Genomic DNA, 26,743 nt, shown 5'->3' on the forward strand with positions numbered 1-26,743 from the left:
CGTTGATATGATGACAACAATTTTGTAATCCTGTCGGGTTAGAATCACAGTCGATCGTTTCTCAAATGACCAAGGTTACCAATGCGGCGACACTTGAATGCCCTTCCACACATGAATCCAAATGCTGGTTAGGAGGACACACAAATTTTCTGTTACTAAATATATCCTTAATAAGAAGACGTTTACGTTTCAAATTGTTACACTAACGTTTGATGTAAGTGAATGCTCAAATTGAATGGAACTGCGTCGGATGCCACGTAGCCATCGCATGCTAGATGTAAACAACTCTTATCATGGCAGTTTATGAATTATAGTGTCACTGAACATTTTCCGAATATCGATAGAAATGGACGGCTCCACTCCATTGTTATTTAGGTAAGTGATTTAAAGTCTCGGATCGATTGGTAATGGTTACTGCAGAGAAGTGCGAATGATACAAGATGCAAAAATACATATACTCTCATGCCAAAAGTGTTATTTTTTGCAGTCGTTTCTGGATTCCAAGTTCAAAGATGCTTTGTTGAAGTGATCTCAAATATAGCGTAATGTATTTTACCCCTCTAAACAACAACATAAACTTTTCTTCAAACTTTTCTACAACATTTTTCATGGGGTAAATCGATCTCGACCGACGAGTTTTCTTGAACGACTACCGTGACTATCCGTAGCATTGTATTTTTATAATCATTTAAGTCATATATTCAACGTCATTTATTCACTTATATATCAAAGTAATTTTTACACAACTTACTTTCATATTAAATTACATTAACACATGTTTGACTACAAGATCAACGATTTCGGGCTAATTCGGGCAGATTGTAAAAAAAAAATATCCAAGACACCATTTCCTTTCCACCTGGGATATATTATTAGGTCGTGACAAGTAAAGTACAAGCATTAATAGGCCAACACAATATCATACGATTGAACAGAGATATAACTGCCATACTAAACTAGTAAATCTTGGTTAAGTTGTAATAATATGATAAAAACAAAACATCCACCACTACAAAACTTAAGCTTCTCCGAAACATAGTAAATGTATTGTATGGGTTAAGAGGAAGATAAAATATTTACAAACACACATCAGTTAAATGTAGCCGTGAATTGAGTAAAATGACTAGTAATCAATCATCACGATTTTCAATGAACAGTATTTGGTAAGGCTATATCGCATACCAAGACAGTGTTGTATAGACAGTAGTTACTATAATGTTCTTTCTTGCAACCGGACATATCTTAGAATTTCTACATACAACTTCCCCTCAAAACAAGGGTTCTTTAATGATGTTAATTTTGTTAATGTAATGTACATGTCACCCCAGAGGATCCCTTTAAGGAATGACTAGGTCTTTCTTTACAGACCAATGGATTAACAATACGAGTTTTGTCTCAATTGAGGAGATAATATAATCAATTCATTCGAACTTAAGTTACTACCTCATGCATCCATCAACGACGCGTGAATATTGTATAAGCAATCTCTTTCAAGATATAGCTTTGTCGAAAGATAAATAAACATCGTACGTGTATTGTTTAAGATAATTTCAATTCAGTTATTATATGCAAGTTATATATAGATACACGATATGAGACTCAATAAGCAAATCAAGCTGAAAATATTGCTGAGTGGAATCTTTCAAACATAACTTTACTCGAGTATAGGTTTGCAATGGTTTTGTTTTAGACAATGCAAGTACTCAGACAGGGACTTTATTTATTTCGTCAGGAACAATAAACTTCCACAGAAGGTGTTTTAACTATAGTGTTTTTCTTTCTATGCTATTATGGATGACGCTGATTTTATTGTCACATTTCAACTCTGGCGGGCATTGTTATTACGATGACTCACGAATCATTTTGCCTATGGCAAGCCAAAAGATGATCAAGACTTGAGCAAAAACTTCGGGCGGAATATCTGCCATTTGAGACAGTTTGCCAATGGAAACTATTTTTTATTGTCACCTCATATCATGCTTCAAGGAACTCGTATCGGCAATATGAATAGTTCCAAGCCTTCATATGATGAAACACGATAATTCTGCTCAAACTGTCAGTTCTTGCGCTATAAGCGTCACAGTACCTCATTGTAAAAATAAGTCCGAACTTGGCAGAGAATAATATAGTGGGATGTTATGAACATGTTCGTTGAATAAAGGACATCATTTCAAATACTATTAATTAGCGAATCGCTCCAAACATCCAATCACATTTCAACACAAGATATTTTTCAAGCAAGCAATGTATAAGTGTTATAAAAAATCTACTTTAAAAAAATAACATTTGATACCTCGAACCAGCAAATGAAACGTTGATCTAACAAAGTTCCTCCTGTCCAACTAATTATGTTTTGTTTTACCATGATCATGAACGATCATTGCAAAGAATGAATCAAACCAGTTGAATAAGAATTATGAATCGTCTGTTTATTTTTATGTAAGTACATTACAACAACGATATACTTCTATTGTTCGAAATTGACAGATGTTGAAAGACATGGAACTTTGTTGCGCAACGTCGATGACGAACACAAAATGTTAGCAACCGGTAACCAAGACGGTAGACAGAAAAAATGGATTAAAATCTATAATTGTAACTTTCGCATTATCTCAGAGTATAAGCAAAAGGAAGCAAAAATATGTTGTCTTAATTCGCATTAACGACATGTTGATTGTTCACTGCATAGTTGTAAGATGGTGGTACACCTTGGATGTTTGAAGTATATGGAATTGGCTGACCATTGGTTATGATCACTGCAGGGTAATGGGCCTGGGTATTGATTGGTTGATGTGGTAGCTGGGTGGGTTGGTATACAATCTAGAAATTTAAAGTTGATTGATATCAGATATCAGACGGAGTAAACTTATAAATGAACATCATATCATACCATTAATCATATCATATCATATTGTATCACTATATAACTATATTATTAAATCCTGTACTAAAGACGTTTCGCGTACTTGTGTAGGAATTCTGATATCATGTCATATTGCATATTGATAACTATATTATATAAATATATTTGGAATTTCGTTGATTTAGTGCAAATAGTATATACAACTGTACCTTTCTGTTAAATAATGACATATTAACTGCACCTTAACACATAATAGCAATTGCTATTCAAGCTATGAGCTGTTCAGTTTAAAACTTAAGCCGGAACTGGGTATCCATTACAATTTGTTAATTTGTAGTCACGATGTAACGAACAAATCCCAGAATGATAAACGAGGGAATAACTTCATTACTGAGTTTCCTAAATTGACATCTTATAGATGAAATACCGATTAAAAAATTAGTTTGTTACAAATAACAGAAAATATTTGACCACTATAATTACTTCAATATATCGAATTTTATTTAAAAAAGTGTGGGTAGTTTTAAGCGACCTTAACTTTATTACATTAACAAGTTACTTTTGCATTCACTTGTGTTACCGTCGTCATTTACATAAAGAAAGCAGTTTGTTCACATTCAGTGAATAAATGTTGCAATAATGAAGATCTATATGACGTAATACACTAATGACAATTGTTATAACACTATCAATAATAACAGCACTATATATTTGTAGCTAAAGTAAAAAAATATATGTTAATATTGAAGACATTCACTGTGTTAACACGCAGGGACGTAGCCAAAAAATTGAAATGGTGGAGTAGAATTTGAAAAGAGCCACTTCTCACAAAAGGAGCATTATTACACCTAAGGTAGCGGCATCATTTACAAAGAAAGTTCTGCTCGAAATGCCTCCCACGTTGCAGGAAATAAATAATAATATACGGTAAGAGCATTGTATAACGTAGCACACGAACTTTCAGAGAAAAGATTGAGAAGGGTTGCTTAGCTTACTTCAACCTGAAAAGAGGGCTTTAATGATATTTCCTGTTTTTAGTTACATTTTATTTTTCAGGATACTGAAAGGGAGGGGACAATATCTCCCATTGCTCCCCTGGCTACGTCCCTGGCAGACGTCTAACTAAGATGTCTGCAATTTACAACGTGATTGTACTTTGGTAGATGTTTTTGTTATTTCTTAAGATATCAGAGAAATAAAAGTTTGTCAAATTATCACGAAAACGTTCTTAGCAATGAACTGTTTTTCCACATTGTAAAAAAATCTAAGGAAACAGTGACCACACTTACCATTTGCTGAGGCTGATTGTTACTTCCAGGACAAACTGCAACACAGGTGAAGCTTGCTCCGATGATGGCAGCCAGTGATTGGATGGCACAGGTCACAGCCAATAAGATGTAAAACGCCAAATGAGTGTTCGCCTGGTGTACGTTCCCATCATCGTAGTAGTAGTAGTACTGTTAACAAATACGTCATGATGACATCATAGCACATGAATTTTACATTTCTTTTACTACATTGTAAGTTCTTTAGTTGCCCCAGAACAATGGCACGTTTTTTTTTTCTTAGCCTCCGATGTACTCTGAATTCAAGGTTTTGTTTTACCAACGTATACTTCTGTGGGTAAATGATTTGTATAAAAGCAGCAACAAAGAAGAAGAAATGTTTTTTTTTTTTACCATGTGGATTTCTTTCAATAGTAAATTAGAAAAATTAATTAAGCGGTGATTTAACGTCTGTTCTTTAACTAAAACCGCCTTTTTGCAAACAGTTAACAATGACAACCGTAGTATTCCGTTAGTAATAAATGAGGTCACGTGGGGAAAATGTTAATGACTGCAGGTCAAGTAACAGTTGCAACAAATTATTGCTCAACGCTATGGGATACGAATTTTGATTCACATATTTAATTTACACTACATCTAAACGATGGTATTACTTACGCCGTTCTTCAATGAACCTACGCAATTTGCCGCAACTGCTGAACTGATGAGGCCGCCACCACCAATGACTGACGCAATGATGGCCAGAATCATGTAAACAATGACCTGCAATAATAAGAACAATTCGCAAGAGGGATTTGTTTTAAAATCGGGGTAACCATGTGAAGCCAATTCCCATTTAGAGAGTTTTTTTTTTACGCAGAACAAAACTGGATTTTTTTTAGACGTAAACTTGTACATTTTGATGCACATGTATCATTATGTTTGTGACTAGGTCTACAGGAAAGGTAGGGCTAATAACTGTTGTTTATTTAGGAATTTGGTGTGATCCGTATGTTAATCGTAAGAACAACAACGTAGGCAACAAAGTAGAGTTAATGTAACACGACAGTACATTGAACCGTTATGTTCCTCGATCTCAAATAAACGAATATGAGATATCAAGTTTCGAAGTTCCCACCTTTTACCAGATTGCAACTTGTGGTACCTAGTTATATCTTCCTCGACAGAAGGTAGGACTGAAAACGATAATGCCGATCTGCGGATTTATTATACGCAGCTTCCATATGGACTAGACCTTTCCCTTGCGAAATTCTTGGTATAGGGTCACAACTCCAAGAGAAATCCAAGAGTGGATGACTTGCAACAAGTTAAAATTAAATGAGAGCAAAACTGAGTTCATTGTGCTTGGATCACCCTATTTTCTTCAGAAACTGCCACCTGTGTAACACAGTCGGTTCGGAACTTGGGCATAATGTTTGATGCAAATATGACTATGACTAAACAAGTATCTAGCCTCTGTCAATCGACACATTTCCAGTTAAGAAACATCCGGAGAATAAAGAGATATCTTGATAATGAAACTCTCCATCATGTCGTCAGGGCTTTAGTCATCTCTCGTCTCGACTATGGACAGAGTTCAAAGATTGCAGAACAATGCTGCCCGGTTGGTATGTTCCATATCCAAGAGAGATCTTATTACTCCAACACTTAAAGAACTCCACTGGCTGCCAATAAGGGAAAGGATTCAGTTTAAACTCTGTCTTTTTGTCTTTAAATCCATGAACAATACTGCACCTGTTTATTTTTCCAATCTACTGTCACCTTATACTCCTCAAAGAACTCTCCGCTCTACTCATGACATAACCCGCTTGAATGTTCCTAGAACGAACAAGGTCTTGGGTCAGAAATCGTTCAGTGTAGCCGGTCCACAGTCATGGAACAATCTCCCTCGTACTATAAGAGAAACTGACAATATCTCTCAATTTCGTAGTAATCTTAAGACTCACCTATTTCCATGCTAATTTGTGTCTGTGTCACAAGCGCTATGATCTAGATGGAATAGCGCAATATAAATATTAATTGTTATGTTATGTTATGTAACTCCAATTGTGGTAAAATTGGGTAATGCTTATATTATTCATGTGTCATAATATCATTAATGAAATTGTTACATATTTTTACTTAACAAAAACGATGTCCCTCACCTTTGCTCCGGAACAAGTAGCTTTCGGATATAATCTACAAGACGAACCAAGCAGAGGCTAACATATATATAATTAGATCTGTATATCGGGATATATTTGTAAGTTGGAAGAAGATTCTTCCTTATGATAACCATATTTCATTTTTGGTCAGATTCGCTGAAACTAAAACTCATCATGTAATATAGTTTTTCACTGTCACATATAAACAGCGTTGTATTGTTGATCTGTCACAATTAACTCACTCCGATGTATCGGCAGGAAGCAGAAGTGGATAAACGTTTATTATATTTTCTATGTCATAAGACGATACTAATCATTTCTGAGATGATCATTTAGGATTTCATTTAAGCTGTGAAGCCTCTCCCCACCCCCCCCCCCCCATTGAATGCATATCAAAAGTGCAGATTTGTCTAATATCTACTTTCGTTAATTTGTTTATTTCGTCCAATATAATTCTTTAAACAGGAGAAGTTGTAAATATATTACAATTTAAGGACATGTCAGCAAAGACATCATATAATGCGAAAGAAAATTGTGAAAATGTTTGGTTTAAATAGATCACATGGAATACTTCTAATACCACTACTAAAACTACTACTACTACTAAAACTACTACTACTGCTACTACTGCTACTACTGCTACTACTGCTACTACTGCTACTACTGCTACTACTGCTACTACTACTACTACTGCTACTACTGCTACTACTGCTACTACTACTACTACTGCTACTACTGCTACTACTACTACAACTACTACAGCTACTACTGCTACTACTAATATTACTACTACTACTACTGCTACTACTGCTACTACTGCTACTACTGCTACTACTGCTACTACTACTACTACCTACTACTACTACTACTACTGCTACTACTACTACTACTACTAATACTACTACTACTACTACTACTTCTACTACTACTACTGCTACTACTGCTACTACTGCTACTACTGCTACTACTGCTACTACTGCTACTACTGCTACTACTGCTACTACTACTACTACTACAACTACTACTACTACTACTACAAATACTACTACTACATCTACTTCTACTACTAATGATACTAATAGCAGTAATAATAATCATCATAATCATAATAATCATTCTAATCATAATAATCATGATAATCATCATCATAATCATAACCTAAATCATAATCATAATCATAATCAAAGTCATAATCATAATCATAATCATAATCGTAATCATAATCATAATCATATTCATAATTATGATTATTATCATCGCAGACGGGAGCTTACCATGCACTTGTGTCGCATGCTTGCTATTCCAAAACTTCCTGTGACAATGGCAAACTATGAAAAGAGAAAACACCCGTTTATACCACATGGATTTTTAAATGTCATGACTATCTGAAAATTTTTAGACATGTATAATCGTAGTTGTTCGTTAAGCTTAAAACGAGATCATATGAAACGGTCTCAGGGTTACAGTATAAACTTTATCTGCTATTGGTACAAAATGTATCGAGGTATGTCATGGTAACAATGTTTTTAGATATTTAATGATGTTTTGACTACAAATTATCAGTAAGCCATTGCAGGAGACGTTACAGTGCAAACCCAACTAGTTGATGCAGTAACTAACGTTTTGCATGTTTTTTTTTCAACTTCTTTAAGGACAGACCCTTTGGTTGGAAGGTTAAACGATTTCTCCCTCTCCTCCCTCTCTATCATGCCCAAAAGAATTAACCAGACGTTCCTTAGCTCTTCTGTGAATGAAGGTCGTGACTCCCAAATACAATGATGAACCACTAATTAATTAGAAAAACATGACATAATGCATAGATTGACTTACCACGCCACCCCAGATTCCCCAACCAAGATATTCGACATTACAATAGTAAAGTGGTACCGCTAACAGAACAATGGCCCAGATTATTTCGAAAACCCCCATCACAATAATGGCACATCCAGTAATGACTCGTACTGTCGATCCCTTCAGTGCTGGATTATAATACTGCTGTTGATTCTGGCCCGATGGTGAATTTTGCTGAAATTGTGGTTGAGGTTGAGCCATCTCGGGTAAAGGTTTGTGCTCGGCGTATTTATTGGTAAAGTGTTTATCTATTAAATGTAATCATGACAACAGTTATATTACAGTATATCACCTTATATTATACCGTGTCACTTGCCTTTCAAATGTTAATATGAATTATTAAATGGGTTATTGTTTGCGCTGGGAAACATATAGTCATAATCCATGTGATGTACAATCAATGTTTGGATACTATAACACAGAACCTTTTTTTGGTATGAACTATTCAACTCTTCATAGTCACTCGTTACAATGACAATTACTTTAACTCCAGTACTAATAGTTCATATCAACTTCTATTTATCGATGATTCACGATTAGTCTTGGTGATGCATGAAATTCAAGGAAGCATGGATTATGCATATAACATTAAGGGTGGAAGCTTTACAAGTGAGAGATCAGATGTCAATGCGAATATCTATACATGGAATTGTATGTTGTGACGCCATCTCTCAGAATACTACACAATTAGAATATACCAGCATTAAATAAATTATATTAGTAAAGACGCTCCTCCCTCCTAACATGGTCATGGTTTTATTCACGTTCAGAGTCTCTCATCAATTACAGCGACTGTACTTTACTATGTGCGCCTATAGCTCTGTTATCGCAAAACAGGATCCATCCAACAACACAATATATATCAACTTTAACTGCGTTTTCTTGTCGGAGTGAGGAACTAAAATAAAATAATGTTACTTGCCAATGGAGAATAACGTCCACGAAATTTCATGTTCTTTTTCAACTCACAACGCTCTTAACTGTTCAAAGCGAATGCAATCGCTTTGTGCAAACGGCGTAGGACATATATTTTTGAAGCTTCACTACAAGTTTGTATGCTTTATTGTGCAATGTACAATACCCTATCAATAATGATCTCGTAAGCAGGCCTACACACAAACACACAGAACAACTCCAATGAAAACCTGTATGCTCACCAGTTATAGCAGCTCAATTAATAACTTACCATTATACTTTAAAACACACGTAACTTATTAAAATCCTAGCATAGTTAAACGTAGATAGAAAGTAGAAAGCGACATGATAATTACCTATGTAGACAGGAAAAATAAACCTGGAGATTGACAGAAATATCTCTCTTAGTACACTATACTGAGAACAAACCGTTATGTAGTACTTGATTTGCTAAATAATAACTATAGAACATTGAACGTCGAAACGCAATTGCAATGAACAAAGCCATTTTAGCCTTGACGTCAATAGCACAATGAATCCGTGCGTATGTTTGTATACTTTCATTTAAACTTCATTTAACCCGTGTTCATTCAAGCAAAGCCAATGTAGTTTATTAAGTGAAATACAAAAGTCGATATTCCACATTCTCTCCTGTAATGTCTATTTATAGAACATTACTCAGTTTGCTTTAATTTTACTGTTTGCTATCGTATGATAAAGGCGGTATATATAACTTCAAACAGGACATGTATTTATTTATTGAAGTACGGAATGGTAACAGAAAAGAAAAACATGTACATAATTAAACGTACCCAGGTAGACAATAAAAAGAAAAGAAATCGTCGTTTCTATGTTTCGATCAAATATAATCATACTTTTAACAGTGATCGAATTATTGTGAAATATTCCTCATTTTGAAATTAAGGACCGGGTACCGGTATACAATATACATTTAACAACGAGACCGTTGACATCGGTTCGAATTGCAAGCACATATTGTGATAGTATTTGACATTGACATGATACCTGTAAAGTTTCCATGTCACTTCAATGTTTCCCTTGGAGTTGAAGCAACACTCGATCTGCATTAAATTTCACCTTCGATCTCTGTCATTTGGTTCGATGTGCCTGCGAGACACAAGGGTTAAGAGGAAGATAGTATATTTACAAACACACATCAGTTATATGTAGCCGTGAATTGAGTAAAATGACTAGTAATCAATCATCACGATATTCAATGAACAGTATTTGGTAAGGCTATATCGCATACCAATACAGTGCTGTATTGATTACTATAATGTTCTATCTTGCAACCGGGCATATCTTTGAATTTTCTACATTCAACGTACGTAAAAAGGTGGTTTTTAATGATTTTTACTTTGTTAATTTAATGTTTCTGTCACTCCAGAGTAACACTTCAAAGAATGGTTAGATCTTTCTTTACAAACCAATGAATTAACAATAAGAGTTTTGTCTCAATTGAGGAGATAATCTAATCATTTCATTCGCACTTAAATGACCATTCATTCATCCATCAATGACGCGTAAATATTGTATAAGCAATCTTCTGCAATCAAGATATAGCGTGTTCTCAAAAGATAAATAAACATCGTACGTGTATTGTTTAAGATAATTTCAATTCAGTTAGTATATGTAAGTTATATACAGATACACGATATGAGACTCAATACACACATCCAGCTGAAATGATTGCTGCGTGAAATCTTTCGAGCATAACATTACTAGAGTATAGGATAACAATGGTTTTGTATTAGACAATGCAAGTACTCAAACTGGGAGTTTATTCATTTCGTCAGCGGAAATAAACTTCCACATAAGGTATTTTAACTTTTGTGTTTTTCTTTCTATACTATTATGGATGACGCTGCTTCTTTATTGTCGGATTTCAACTCTGTCGGGCATTGTTATTACGATGACTCACGAATCATTTTGCCTATGGCAAGCCAAAAGATGATCAAGACTTGAGCAAAAACTTCAGTCGGAATATCTGCCATTTGAGACAGTTTGCCAATGAAAACTATTCTATATTGTCACCCCATATCATGCTTCAAGGAACTCGTATCGGCAATATGAATAGTTCCAAACCTTTATATGATAAAACCCTGGTAGAAATTCCAGTAGAACCCAGTTAAAAAATCAACTGGGTTCTACTAGGGCCTACTATGTTTAACTGGTGTTTAACTGTGTTTAACTTGGTTTTTAACTGTGTTTAACTGGTTTTTAACTGTGTTTAACTGGGTCTTACTGGGTTCCAACTGGGCTATGCTGAACATGAGCTAGGTTCAACTGGGTTTACACAATGTTCAACTGGGTTTGTTCAGGCCCAACTGAGTTTGAACTATGTTTGAACTGATCCAGTTGGGTTTCAACTGGGTTTCACTGGTTTTTGCACTAGCCCAACTGGGTTTGAACTATGTTGACTGGTGAACTTGCCCTGTTGGGGTTGAACTAGGTTTCAACTGGTTTTGCACTGGCCAACTGGGTTTGGACTATTGGCTGGTGAACTGACCCAGCTGGGGTTTAACTAGGGTTCACTGGTTTGCACAAGCCCAACTGGGTTTGAACTATGTGTACTGGTGAACTTGCCCTGTTGGGGTTGAACTAGGTTTCACACTGGCCTAACTGGGTTTGGACTATGTTGACTGCTTTTATTTTAGGCGTAATTATCAAGAATATTATAATGTAAGTTCGTAAGCAGTAACCGTATCGTAATATATTGAAAATGCTAAATTAGCCAACTTATGAGGGGTGTAAAATAAATCTTTGTCATATTTATCACAGTTATGATTAAACGATTACATTTTTGTACCGCAATGATTAAAAATATGAAATATTTACTATATAATAAATTTGAAAAAATTATGTTATACTTTGCTCGTCGATTTGAACAATTGGTAGGCAAAATGCCTTCCTAGTGCATAATAGTATGATCCGACTAAATTTGAACTTTGACATTTGTCCCTTGCGTTAGCGCTAAATTGATAAATTCCGAACCCGCAAACCACATACGCCAACAGAAGCTTCGCAGAATAATCGCATTTGTAACAGATTTTGCCAACAATTTTAAATTATTACCGCGGCTAAGTTCCCTCCTTTGTGATCTTGCAGTGTCTTTATATTATTGACACATACTTGTAACATTATAATTGATTGTAAACGTGCTCTTTATCATAAATATTTGAATTGAACAGAAACTTTATATAAAGTGACCTAGGACTATAGTATAGGCTAGGCCTAACAAACCGGTTCCCTACTAGGTATACCACATGGTTCAATTACTAACGTTAGACATATCCTAACGCTATAGTTGCCTAGCTTATAGGGAATTGAACAGAAACTTTATATAAAGTGACCTAGGCCTACTGTGGGACTATAGTATAGGCTAGGCCTAACAAACCGGTTCTCTAATAGGTATACCACATGGTACAATTAGTACTAACGTTAGACATATCCTAACGTTATAGTTGCCTAGCTTATGTGGGCCTAACCTAGTTATACTCAAGTTAACACCTATATTTAGCCGCATGATTTTAGGAAAGTTATCGTCAACTAGCAAACATAATAGCAATTTTCAAAATTTACGCAATTGCCTGGATTGTTGTTTCAAACATGAAGTGTCATATTGGCATAATAACATACTTTGCAAAAGTCATTAGCCTAGTGAAGTGTACAGCATACACGTATATGCTACGAATGTGAGGATGCCCTACACTGAACATATGATTAAACTATCAATCTAATTTCAAATGAGGCTTCATTTGTACAGTGTAAGAAGGTCAGCTCTTACATAAAGTTTTGTTTTGTACCATAATTTTACTTGTTTATTAGTGTGCTCACTGTACAGAGGGCTATATATTGTACAGTATATTTGTATGTTGTCTTTGTGGCATCAAAAGGGTTGATTAACAACTCTCTCTTCTGGGTTGCTAGGCAACTATCTTGTTCTTCCTGGAAATTAGCCCTCACAGGAAATGGGGTCTGTGTGTATATATTTTAGAACAAAGGAGTTTTGTGAGGGTATAGGGAGTTGGCAGTTGGCTATGAGTATCTGAGCAAGGCAGTTGTAAAAGAAGAGAAAGATAGTTTAATGGCTGGATAGTTTGTTTTAAACCTTAATCTACATAGTTCAAGTTACTGTAGACCTTATTATTTTATGGAAGTTGTGATATTCAACTGACAGTCTGGGACACCATTTATTATAAAGGATACTATTTACTATAAAGGATATTATTTTACAATAAAGGATATTCCAGGACACCATCACTTATAAAGGACATTATTTTACTACAAAGGATATTGACATTATTTTACTGAAAGGATACCCTGGAACACTATTTCATATAAATTAAAGGATACTTTTTTGTTGGGATCGGACATTCATCATACCATTTATTGGGTTCAACTATACTGATGTCGTAGAATATCTGACGTCGTGGAAGATCTGAGGTCCTAGAATACTTGATGTCACCAGTAGGCCAACTCACCAGAACAGACTTTTAAATTAAGTGTATTTCGTTATATTTTGGGTGCGCACCTCACGACTGTAAGTTGTTTCATTTAATTCTTTGACTGGGCCCAGATCAGCTGTACATTGTTTGTTATTCATAATTATAATTTCCTTTGATACAATCCAGTTGAGTTCTCCATTTTTTTTATGTGTCTTGCTCTGTGTTAGGTCATCACACCAAACCCAGAGTTCTCTGATCAAGAACAAAAATTTATTTTCAGTGGCTAACACCCTTACATACAGTATAGATCTACTGTTAAAAAATGAAAACTTCTTATAGTTTGGTGTTATATAAGTGTAGATAACACCAGTTGAGAATCCCAATTCAAACTACTTAAAAATAAAAGCAGTAAAACATAGTTCACCCAGTTTAACCCAGCAAAACATAGTTGACCCAGTTGAACCCAGTAAAACATAGTTGACCCAGTAAAACAGAGTTGAACCAGTTGGACCCAGTAAAACATAGTTGAACCAGTTGGACCCAGTAAAACATAGTTGAACCAGTTGGACCCAGTAAACATAGTTGAACCAGTTGGACCCAGTAAACATAGTTGAACCAGTTGGACCCAGTAAAACATAGTTGAACCAGTTGGGAACCCCAGTTCACCCATTTCAACCTAGTTCAAATTTGGGCCAATTTCCGTATAGAAAATTCCAGTTGAACCCAGTTCAAAAGTTCAACTGGAATTTCCACCAGGGACCACGATAATTCTGCTCAAACTGTCAGTTCTTGCGCTTTAAGCGTCACAGTACTTCTTGTAAACAAACGTCCGAACTTAGCAGAGAATAATATAGTGGGATGTTAGTTATGAACATGATCGTTGAATAAAGCGCATCATTCCAAATACTATTAATTAGCAAATCGCTCCAAACAGCCAATCACGTTTGAAGACAAGATATTTTCCAAGCAAGCAATGTATAAAGTGTTATAAAATATCTACTGTAAAAAAATAACATTTGATACCACGAACCAGCGAATGAAATTATGAAACGTTGATCTAACAAAGTTCCTCCTGTCCAACTAATTATGTTTTGTTTTACCATGATCATGAACAATCATTGCAAAGAATGAATCAAACCAGTTCAATTAGAATTATGAACCGTCTGTTTATTTATATGTAAGTACATTATAACAACGATATACTTCTATTGTTCGAAATTGACAGTTGTTGAATGACATGGAACTTTGTTGCGCAACGTCGATGACAAATACAAATGTTAGCAACCGGTAACCAAGACGGTAGACAGAATAAATGAATTAAATTCTATAACTGAAATTTCGCAGAGTATAAGCAAAAGGATGCCAAAATATGTTGTCTTAATTCGCATTAACGACATATTGATTGTTCGCTGCATAGTTGTAAGATGGTGGTACACCTTGGATGTTTGAAGTATATGGTGCTGACTGACCATTGGTTGTGATCACTGCAGGGTACGAGGCCTGGGTATTGATTGGTTGATGTGGTGGCTGGGTGGGTTGGTATACAATCTAGAAATTTAGAATTGATGGATATCAGATATCAGACGGAGTAAACTTATACATGAACATCATATCATATCATTAATCATATCATATCATATTGTATCACTATATTACTATATTATTAAGTCCTGTACTAAAGACGGTTCGCGTACTTGTGAAGGAATTCTAACATCATGTCATGTTGCAGATCGATAACTATATTATATAAATATATTTGGAATTTCGTTGTTTTATTGCAAATAGTATATAAAACTGGACCTTTCTGTGAAATAATGACATATTAACTGCACCTTAAAACATGATAGCAATTGCTATTCAAGCTATGTGGTGTTCAGTTTGAAACTTAAGCCGGTACTGGGTATCCATTACAATTTGTTAATTTGTAGTGACGATGTAACGAACAAATCCCAGAATGATAAACGAGGGAATAGTAGTACCCCTACCAAAAGGGTTACTTCGCTGCGCAGTCGCTGCGACTTCGCTGCGAAGGAATTCCTTCGCTACAAGACTTCGCAGTACTTCACTTTTACTGTGACTTTGCCGTAACTTCGCGACAGCAGAAATATTACTTCGCCGCAGGGTTTTGCTCCTGCGACTAGTCGCAGCAACATCGCAGCAAAGGAATATGACTTCGCAGGAGGCGCATCTTGTTGTAACTGGTCGCAGCTACTTCGCGGCAAGGAAAGTTACTTCGCAGGAAAGGCCTTCTTGTTGCAACCAGTCGCAGCTACTTCGCGGCAAGGAAAGTTACTTCGCAGGAAAGGCCTTCTTGTTGCAACCAGTCGCAGCTACTTCGCGGCAAGGAAAGTTACTTCGCAGGAAAGGCCTTCTTGTTGCAACCAGTCGCAGCTACTTCGCGGCAAGGAAAATTACTTCGCAGGAAAGGCCCTCTTGTTGCAACCAGTCGCAGCTACTTCGCGGCAAGGAAAGTTACTTTGCAGGAAAGGCCTTCTTGTTGCAACCAGTCACAGCTACTTCGCGGCAAGGAAAGTTACTTTGCAGGACATATGCAGGCCTTCTTGTTGCAACCAGTCGCAGATACTTTGTGTCAAGAAATAATCACTTTACAGAAAGGTACCATTCCTGCAACTAGTTGTGGGAACTCAAGTTATTACTGCATGATCATGATTCATGGGCAGGTTTCCCTTCTGTAATTAGCTGTATTTACCACACAGTGAGACAGCTTTCATAGTGCAGCATAATGAAGCTCATAGTGCAGCGGTTCTGCAGTTAACTTATCTTTACAACAAGGAGAAACTTACATACAATCTTACAGACTCAAACTCTACACAAACCAAACAGATATCATACATTTTTTAGGATTTCTTTTTATTGGTTTCAATTAAAGAGCCATCATCTTTTAAATGTTTTAACTTTTCCTGTAGGAATAGAAAATATGTGGTACCACTGAACAAACTGTAATGGTTACAACATGAGGAGAGCTGGCACATTAGAGATTATGATTTCTGTACTTTAATTCAAATAGGTTACTGTAACATCAAGGCTTATAGATCAGCAATTAAAAAATTACTGATCTTTTCATTTCTTTTAATTCGTACAGGAAACCCACAAATAACACTAAGCAATGCAAATTATTAAATCTTTAGAATCTTAAAAGTAATCTCAAAACTCTGAGAACAAAACTCAGGAAGATTCTTATTCATAATTCTACCAAACTTCACTGTAGTTTCTGTTAATCAATTTATAGGTTTGAGTTAATAGGTTTAAAATGTTAATCAGGTTCTTAAAATTTGGAAAGTCATTGAGAAACAATCCATACTTACCTTAAATCTATGCTGAATTTTATCTACAAAACCAGGATGCTGAAACAAGTTTTGAATTTGAGGCTCTAGTGTTACATTGATGAATTTGTTCTTCTCAAAGTCAATTGTCATCCTGTATATATTACAGTACGTTGGTCTGGCCATCTTCAACAGAGCTAAAACAGGACCCACAGTAATAATACTTTTGCACTGGTGAATCTGCCTTTTCAAAATAGTTCTTAAACTTATAAAGACTACCAAGGGCAGAGTGAGTTTCCATACAATGGAGACTAATTAGTGCTAGCATATCAGACAGCTGGACATCAGTGATGGAATGCATAGTTGCAAATGTGAGTATCAGAAGAAGACTTGTTTCTACTGTCATCCAATGTCCTCTATAGTTGTATGAACCACTCCTGGACTCTGTCTCTGACTCTTCATCATCTTCCAAAGGTGAAGCATTACAGGTATCATCAGGCTCACCCAACGTATCCTCCCACTTATCAGAAATGTGACCATCTTGGTCAAGAGTTGCCCGTCAGTTTGTAATGTTCACTTACTTCCATTGCTAAAGGTATAGATGATGGGTGGATAATTGTTGTGGGACTTTCATCAGTGCACTGATAATCTGGCTTCAAGCTCTCTACAAAGGATGATGAGCCACCTTCAGTTTTGCCAGCCATATAAAATTCAGATACTGCAGGGCTGGAGTAAAAGCTACTGACTGAACATTGGATGAAGCTGGTATTTCTCTTCTACGTGGTTGGTTGTACCAAGTAGGCCTCATGAGTTCACTCTGAAATCAGGAGTAACACTGGGCTCTGAAAATAATATATGAAATGAAGTTAATCCCTGTCAAATTTAAATAATGCAATGGGGTGTCATATTATATGCGCAATGAAGTGTCAATGTTCAGCTTAATTTTGACATGACGCAACTATCCTGGGGGTGTGAGGTGCATCATACAGTTGATAGGTGCATTAGGCCTAATAGCAGACACCACATGTTATGATTAAAACGCAGAGTTTATTGACTGAGACATAAAGCCAGGGCTAAGGTTGTGAATTCATGCTGTTTAATCTAGCACATCATGTCTGCAGGGGGGGGGGGGCTGTTGACTGGCGTGATTATCATTCCGACTTGCTGTGGCCATTGACCCACCAACAGGCTAATTTCGATTGCTGACTAGGCTTTGTATAGGAATTGTACTCACCAATATTTGTTTGCTGGAAATAGTTTGCTGTAAGTTCATTCCGAGTCGTTGATTTTTGAGAGTAGATCTACAGGGAAGAAAGGGTACAATGACACTGTAGGTGTAGGCACAGACATAAGTAATCAGTATATGCAGCCAATGGATACTACTTTAATCTTTAATTATCAGAGTTAGTAAAATACTCTTAGACCTAGGCTACTACTTACAAGCATTGTAGTACCACTACTAGGCCTCGCCCTAACTGTAGCATAACATAGACTTGACCCTCCTAGCCTATAGGCTATTTCTGTATCGATACTCTCCTACACTGACTGTGCATAAAGGCATATAGTAGCCTTACTCATAAGCCCCCCTACTAACTAGTAGTAGTACTGTACTACCACACTAGCCTAGATTGAGCGTTACTAGAATTAGTATTCAAGTAGTTCGATGGGATCGTTATTACTTGGCTTGACATCTCCAAATAAAAAATGATTAACCACTTACTCCATCATGTATATCAATCGAATGCTGCAGCCTGCCGGGAATGATAGTAAAATAAATATAGACCGAATAGTGACTGTACTACTACTGTAGTATAGTGAGTGTAAAATTATTTTTCACGTCTCGTGCAACTGCTCATGATACTACTACCAGCACGGGAACTTCTACGACGATTGTTGTGTGAATTTGAAGTAAACAAGTCTACACAACAGGTTACTGTTTTTTTTTTGTCCATACAATCATATAGGTAGGCTGGTTTCAACCAGGTTTAAGTACGCAGTAACAAGTTGCTAGAAAGGATCTGATAAAAGGTGATATACTTACAACATCTCGTACAGTTTGACAAAGGGATACTGAATCGAGTTGGTTTTAATGTCTGGATGCGTGATTCCTTTAAAAAATTATACTCCATTTCATTCATTTTTCATCCACACGATTGAATTTACATCATAACCAACAACGTAAAAATGTACAAATTGAGTCAGATGTTGTCTATTAAGATGATTGGCCAATCAGAAACTGCGAAGGCTTTCGATTGCGTAACAATTCATCTTTCAAATACAATACCGGCTGTATCGACATTCTGGTTCTCTAGCTCTCTCGACTTTTAGGTTTCGTACATGAATTCTTTATTAAAATTCTTTACGAAATACTCAATATTTTGGACCATTGTTCTGTGGAATATATTTATATTTTTGAACAGAAATCGAGATTTTCTGTGACTTTGTTAACGTTTTTACTTTGCTAGGTTTTCACGTTACCTGACTGAGTAGCCTAACTTAAACTTAGTGCGTGGGTTACTGTTAGTATTGGTGTAACGAAACAAACCTAATCCAGCCTTCTTGCTTTTGCACAACTCTTAACGTCGAAAAAAATGCAATTTTCAAAAGACGAAGTGGATACAATTGCTAGAGATCTTGGGCTGCCATCTTCGCTTGGAGGTGATTGCAAGCATATCTGCCTTTTCTGGTTGATAAACAGTCAATTTGGTGTACAGTAGCCAATGGATGACGAGGGACAAATCTCAATGGCCTTTGGGGGAAAATTCCGGGCATTTTATACAGCTTCAGAAACATATGATGCATCGTTTGCCTATGGTGGTAAGTTCCAGTAAGCTAAAGGATATAAATCGACTATAGCCTTGCTAAGCCTAGGCAGTATAGTTAAGCATACAGTATTTTAGCAGAACACTAGTAGGCTAGGCCTAGGCGGCATGCATCACTATTATCACTTCAGGGACTCTTTTACAGTATTTCAGTGCAAAGAATCCTGAAGTTAACTTTAAATGTTGAAGCCTATAGCATGCCTGCTTGGAATGTAATTTGCCCATGTCTAAAGGGGTATAACTAAGCTACTGTAACTAGTTGATTAAATTCACTATCAATCTAAGTTCCAGTTCCAAACAAACCAGCCAGTGAACTTTTTAATTGGAACCATGGTTCAACCACAGATATAGCACAAACCAATTGAGTCTGTATTGTCTTTATATGACAGATGTGAAATGGGATAAATATGCTATGCCAAATATTGAAACTGTGTGTTCCTCTAAGATGTGAAGATATTGCCTGTGTTTCTGTTGTGGTGGACCCTAAAGAGTGATTAAATAAAGAGTGTATGATTCACGATACTAGATCCAATACGTTTTTTTTAGTTAAATTGAAGTTTGCAAACTGAGCACTTGAGTTTTCTTAAAATGTAAATGAAAATATCTTACAGAAAGAGAAAGTTCTTCAGTGGTTTCCTGATATCCGCAAATTTTCTCTCAACATCTTCCTTGAATAGTCATTCAATCTTCGCCGATCTTCCTTGAATAGCCAGTTATAAGCCAAACACAAGTTTGGCGTATTTGTTTATTAATCTTGCATATAAATGAGTCAACAGCACCAAATGTGAAAGTCCCAATTGTTGATATCTGAAACTAGATTGAGCTGTATGCATGGAATACCCACCCTCAGGATCACTCCATTTTTAAGGGAAGGCTGGCACTTGAGTTTTGATCAAGCTAAAAACGTCTTGACATAGATATCAGTGAGAACAGATCAACAGATTCTGCTCAGAATTCTCTTGCTATATTTCTTAACAGAAATTGGGTTGATGAGTGTTAGGGTTGAGGCGTGTTTAAGTGTCCAGAAGTGGTATTCCAAAAATGCCATGAATAATATGTTTAATTTGCAGAGATCCAGATTGCTTCTAATCAGTTTGTTGTTATTTTTTTTTTTTCTTTTAGGTCATTTTGAGTGATAGGGAGGATGCGTCACCACATTTGGAGAGACTTGTCAACTGCAATGTTGCCATACCAGCTGCTTGGCATACTACCCTTCTCTCCAAGTCTCAAATCTAAGGCTTTTCTTGTAAAGAAAATGATGGATGGTTTCTTTGAGCCACAAGATATGTCAAAGGGGAACAATTCATCTGTGGTAAAGCTGTTTCCCCTGCAGATGGAAGCTATTAGATGTAAGTTGGCAGAATTCCCACATATTTTAAAGGAGGTTAGGTAGTTGACAAAAAAACATTTGACATAAATTCTGTACAGCTTCCTCCCAAATCAGCTGTAAATATACATAATGCAAATATTTCCTGTGAAACTGGCACTTCAGTTTCCTTGCTTGTATAAGGAAGGATCTGGAGAGTAATGGCTAAGCATAGAGAAAAGACTAATAATTACTCTCAAATTTCATATCCACAATGAAAAAACTCAGCAATTCCATGAGTATTGAATAATGATAAATTGAAGAGGATACTTATTGGTATTTGTCATTAACCTGAGGGAAATTTGCCTTTCTTCTCCAGTGTATGGTGGCAGTGTACTGAAGATCTATGCTGATGTCACAGGCAATCAACAGCAAGTGCAGCAGAGCCAGGAGACTGATGAAGAAACTGAAGTGATGCTGGCATGTAGGGGATAATGGGAGGGGGGGGCAGAGGTAAATTAGAGTACACAGTAATAATATAAGAAGTTTTACAATTAAGAGTATAGAACTAAAAATAAAGTAGTTTGGACCTACAAAGTTCTTCTGTCTTATTATTGTTGCAAGCACCTCTCCAGGAAAGTCGCCGCAAGCCCCTTTCCTTGCGAAGTCGCAGCAAGCTCCTTTCCTGCGAAGTAGCCGCAACCCCATCTCTTGCGAAGTCACCACAAGCCCCTCTCCAGCGAAGTCGCCGCAGGCCCCTTTCCGGCGAAGTCACCGCAACCCCCTCTCCGGCAAAGTCGCCACAAGCCTCATTTGCATGTGAAAAGTGAAGTCGCGGCGAGGTTGCTGCAAGCCTCTCTCCGGCGAAGTCGCTGCAAGCCCCTTTCCTGCGAAGTCGCCGCAAGCCCCTTTCCTGCGAAGTCGCTGCAAGCCTTTTTCCTGCGAAGTCGCCCGGGACCCTTTCCGGCGAAGTCGCCGCAACCCCCTTTCCGGCGAAGTCGCCGCAAGCCTCATTTGCATGTGAAAAGTGAAGTCGCGGCGAGGTCGCCGCAAGCCTCTCTCCGGCGAAGTCGCCGCAAGCCCCTTTCCTGCGAAGTCGCTGCAAGCCCCTTTCCTGCGAAGTCACTGCAGGCCCCTTTCCGGCGAAGTCACCGCAACCCCCTTTCCGGCGAAGTCGCCACAAGCCTCATTTGCATGTGAAAAGTGAAGTCGCAGCGACTGCGCTGCAACTAGTTGCTGCGAAGTCGCTGCAACTGGTCGCGGCAAGGGCCTTTTTTCGACAGGGGTAGTAGTAAGTACTAGTAGTAGTTTTAGTAGTGGTAGTAGAAATATTCCATGTGATCTATTTAAACCAAACATTTTACAATTTTTTATTGTGCATTATATGATGTCTTTGCTGACATATCCTTAAGTTGTAATATATTTACAGCTTCTCCTTTTTAAAGAATTATATTTGACGAAATAAACAAATAAACAGAAGTATATATAAGACAAATCTGAACTTTTGTGCTTAAATGAAATCCTAAATGATCATATCAGAAATGATTAGTATCGTCTTATGACATAGAAAATATGACAAACGTTTATCCACTTCTGCTTCAGGGACGTAGCCAAAAATTTGAAATGGTGGAGTAGAATTTGAAAAGGGCCACTTCTCACAACAGGAGAATTATTACACCTAACGTAGCGCCATCATTTACAAAGAAAGTTTTGCTCAAAATGCCTCCCACGTTGCAGGAAGTAATAATAATATACAGTAACAGCATTGTATAATGTAGCACACGAACTTTCAGAGAAAAGATTGAGAAGGGTCGCTTAGCCTACTTCAATCTGAAAAGAGGGCTTTAATGATATTTCCTGTTTTTAGTTAAATTCAATTTTACAGGTTACTGAAAGAGAGGGAGACGATATCTCCCATTGATCCCCTAGCTACGTCCCTGGCAGACGTCTAACTAATACGTCTGCAATTCACAACGCTATTGTACTTTGGAGAAATTGTTGTTATTTCTTAAGATATCAGGGAAATAAAGGTTTGTCAAATTATAACGATAACGTTCTTAGCAATGTACTGTTGTACAACATTGTAAACAAATCTAAGGAAACAGTGACCACACTTACCATTTGCTGAGGCTGATTGTTACTTCCAGGACAAACTGCAACACAGGTGAAGCTTGCTCCGATGATGGCAGCCAGTGATTGGATGGCACAGGTTACAGCCAATAAGATGTAAAACGCCAAATGAGCTTTATACTGGTGCACATTCCCATTACCGTAGTAGTTGTAGTGGTAGCTGTAGTAGTACTGTTAAAAAATACGTCATGATGACATCATAGAACATGAGCTTTACATTTCTTTTACTACATTGTTAGCTCTGTATTTGCCCCAGAACAATGGTACGTTTAAGATGTTTTCTTAGCCTCCGATGTACTCTGAATTCAAGGTTTTGTATTATCAACGTATACTTCTGTGTTTAAATGGTTGTATACAAGCAACAATAAAGAAAAAGAGAATGTTTTTTTGTTACCATGTGGATTTCTTTCAGAAGTAAAATTTGAAAATTAATTAACGGTGATTTAACGTCTGTTCTTTAGCTAAAACGGCCTTTTGAAAACAGTTAACAATGACAACCGTAGTATTCCGTTAATACAAAATGAGGTCACGTTGAGAAAAAAATGGTTTGCTGTTCATGACAGGTCTTAGAAACAATTGCAACAAATTATTGCTCAACGCTATGGGATACAAATTTTGTTTCATATATTTAGTTCACACTACATCTAAACGATGATAATACTTACTTTCGATGAACCTACGCAATTTGCCGCAACTGCTGAACTGATGACACCGCCACCACCAATGACTGACGCAATGATGGCCAGAATCATGTAAACAATGACCTGCAATAATAAGAACAATTCGCAAGAGGGATTTGTTTTAAAATCGGGGTAACCATGAGGCTGTTGAAGCCAATTCCCATTTAGAGAGTTTTTTTACGCAACCCAAAACTGGATTTTTTAAACGTAAATTTGTACATTTTGCTGCAAATGTATCATTATGTTTGTGACTAGGTCTACAGGGAAGGTAGGGCTAATAACTGTTTTTAATTGAGGACTTTGGTGTGATCCGTATGTTAAGCGTAAGAACAACAATGTAGGCAACAAAGTAGAGTTAATGTAACACGAATATTAAGGAAACTTGAAGTCGTGGTTAAATTGATTACATATGTATTATATAGTTCCCTTAATATTCGGTTCGTATCCCCGTAACGTTAACATTTCCCGAACGTTTCCTTACTAAAGTATCATATTTAATCAAGGGTTGTGCGAAATGACCAGGCTGGTTGGGCGAAATGACCAGGCTGGTTGAACGAAATGGTTGTAATAATAATAATAATAACAAAATAAGAATAATGAAACTAATCATCATCATCATCATCATCATCATCATCATCATCATCATCATCATCATCATCATCATCATCATCATCATCATCATCATCATCATCATCATCATCATCATCATCATCATCATCATCATCATCATCATCATCATCATCATCATCATCATCATCATCATCATCAGCATCATCATCATCATCATCATCATCATCATCATCATCATCATCATCATCATCATCATCATCATCATCATCATCATCATCATCATCATCATCATCATCATCATCATCATCATCATCATCATCATCATCATCATCATCATCATCATCATCATCATCATCATCATCATCATCATCATCATCATCATCATCATCATCATCATCATCATCATCATCATCATTTTATCGCAGACGGGAGCTTACCATGCACTTGTGTCGCATGCTTGCTATTCCAAAACTTCCTGTGACAATGGCAAACTATAAAAGAAAAAAAAAGCGGTTTATACCACATGGATTTCTAAATGTCATGGCTTTCTGATCATTTGTAGTCAAGTAAAATCGTAGTGGTTCGTTTAGCTTAAAACGAGATCATAGCAAACGGTTTCATGGTTACAGTTTAAACTTAAGCTGCTATTGGTACAAAATGTATCGAGGTATGTCATTGTAATAATGCTTTAATATATTTAGTGCTGTTTTGACTATAAATGATCAAAAAGCCATTGCAGGAGACGTTACAGTGCAAACGCAACTAGTTGATGCAGTTACGAACCTTTTGCATGTTTTTTCAACTTATTTAAGACCGGACCCTTTTGTTGGAAGGTAAAACGATTTCTCCCTACCCCCCCCCCACCTCCACTCTCTGATGTACTAAGGATTAACCAAACGTTCCTTAGTTATTCTATGAATGAAGGTCGTGAATCCCAAAATGATGATGAACCACTAGTTAATTAGAAAAACATGACATAATGCATAGATTGACTTACCACGCCACCCCAGATTCCCCAACCAAGATATTCGGCTACACAATAGCTACGTGGTACCGCTAAGAGAACAATGGCCCAGAGTATTTCGAAAACCCCCATCACAATAATGACACCTCCGGTAATGACTCGTACTGTCGATCCCTTCAGTGATGAGCTATTATACTGCTGTTGATTCTGGCCCGATGGTGAATTTTGCTGAAATTGTGGTTGAGGTTGAGCCATTTCGAGTTAAGGTTTGTGCTGGGCGTATTTATTGGTAATGTGTTTATCTATTAAAAGTAATCATGACAACAGTTATATAACAGTATATCACCTTATATTATACTGTGTTGCCTTTCAAATCTTAATATGAATTATTAAATGGGTTATTTGTTTGCGCTGGGAAACATATAGTCATATACCATGTGATGTACAATCAATGTTTGGATACTATAACACAGAACCTTTCTATGATATTAACTATTAAACTCTTCATAAGCACTCGCTATCATGACAATTACTTTAACTCCAGTACTAATAGTTCATATCAACTTCTATTTATCGATGATTCACGGTAAGTCTTGGTGATGCATGAAATTCAAGGAAGCATGGATTCTGCATATAACATTAAGGGTGGAAGCTTTACAAGTGAGAGATCACGTTTCAATGCGAATATCTATACATGGAATTGTATGTTGTGACGCCATCTCTCAAAATACTACACAAATTGAATATACCAACATTAAATAAATTCTATTAGTAAAGACGCTCCTCCCTCCTAACATGATGATGGTTTATTTCACGTTCAGAGTCTCTCATCAATTTCAGCGACTATACTTTACTATGTGCATATAGTTCTGTTATCGCAAAACAGGATCCATCCACCAACACAATATACATCAACTTTGTTTTGCGTTTTCTTGTCGGAGTGAGGAATTAAAATAAAATGTTACTTGCCAAATTGTCCACGAAATTTCATTATCTTCTACTACTCACAACGCTCTTAATTGGTCAAAGCGGATGCCATCGCTTTGCGCAGACGGTTTACAACATATATTTTGGAAGCTTCACAACAAGTGTATATGCTTTCTTGTGTAACGAACAAGTCTTATTAATAATGATCTCGTAAGCAGGCCTACACACAAACACACAGAACAACTTCAATGAAAACCTATATGCTCACCAGTTATGGCGGCTGAATTTAATCACTCACCGTTATACTTTAAAACACACGTAGCTTATTAAAATCCAAGCATAGTTAAACGTAGGTAGAAAGTAGAAAGCGACATAATAATTACCTATGAAGACAGGAAAAAGAAACCTGGAGATTGACAGAAATATCTCTCTGAGTACACTATACTGAGAACAAACCGTTGTGTAGTACTTGATTTGCTAAATAATAACTATGAAAAATTGCACATTGAACGTCGAAACGCAATGAACAATG

At 36.7% G+C, this 26,743-nt stretch overlaps 1 protein-coding gene and 2 long non-coding RNA genes across 6 annotated transcripts; 1 reads left to right on the plus strand and 2 right to left on the minus strand.

Moving 5' to 3' along the window:
- Positions 1–924: 924 nt before the first annotated feature.
- Positions 925–26,743, minus strand: LOC139970249 (uncharacterized). 4 transcript variants are annotated; one of them, XM_071975910.1, is made up of 11 exons: positions 26,595–26,743; positions 25,318–25,586; positions 24,758–24,811; positions 23,736–23,834; positions 23,059–23,241; positions 14,998–15,076; positions 8,124–8,392; positions 7,568–7,621; positions 4,807–4,911; positions 4,153–4,320; positions 925–2,820 (listed from the first exon to the last, which is right to left on the minus strand). In XM_071975910.1, exons 2-11 carry the CDS (start codon positions 25,537–25,539, stop codon positions 2,650–2,652), a joined length of 1,404 nt encoding a protein of 467 aa, XP_071832011.1. In that variant the 5' UTR covers positions 25,540–25,586; positions 26,595–26,743; the 3' UTR covers positions 925–2,649. The 4 variants fall into 4 exon arrangements, with proteins under 4 accessions (XP_071832011.1, XP_071832013.1, XP_071832012.1 ...); XM_071975912.1 differs by having other exon boundaries at positions 26,618–26,735; XM_071975911.1 differs by having other exon boundaries at positions 26,510–26,626.
- LOC139970259 (uncharacterized) lies at positions 16,123–18,691 on the minus strand. The gene is made up of 3 exons (XR_011794076.1): positions 18,533–18,691; positions 18,047–18,113; positions 16,123–17,654 (listed from the first exon to the last, which is right to left on the minus strand). It is a non-coding gene; the product is annotated as an uncharacterized lncRNA (long non-coding RNA).
- On the plus strand, positions 19,463–21,461 carry LOC139970258 (uncharacterized). Its single transcript, XR_011794075.1, has 3 exons — positions 19,463–19,629; positions 20,757–20,983; positions 21,320–21,461. It is a non-coding gene; the product is annotated as an uncharacterized lncRNA (long non-coding RNA).

The sequence above is a fragment of the Apostichopus japonicus genome, chromosome 7, assembly GCF_037975245.1.
Source record: "Apostichopus japonicus isolate 1M-3 chromosome 7, ASM3797524v1, whole genome shotgun sequence".
NCBI lineage: Eukaryota > Metazoa > Echinodermata > Holothuroidea > Aspidochirotida > Stichopodidae > Apostichopus > Apostichopus japonicus.

Excerpts from the sequence above, each read along its gene's own strand:
- LOC139970249 (XM_071975910.1), bottom strand. The coding sequence starts at position 25,539 with ATGGCTCAACCTCAACCACAATTTCAGCAAAATTCACCATCGGGCCAG. Across the intron at positions 23,242-23,735 it reads ATTGCGTAGGTTCATCGAAA|TACTACTACAGCTACCACTA; the intron begins GTAAGTATTATC and ends ATTTTTTAACAG. Across the intron at positions 2,821-4,152 it reads ACAATCAGCCTCAGCAAATG|ATTGTATACCAACCCACCCA; the intron begins GTAAGTGTGGTC and ends TTAAATTTCTAG.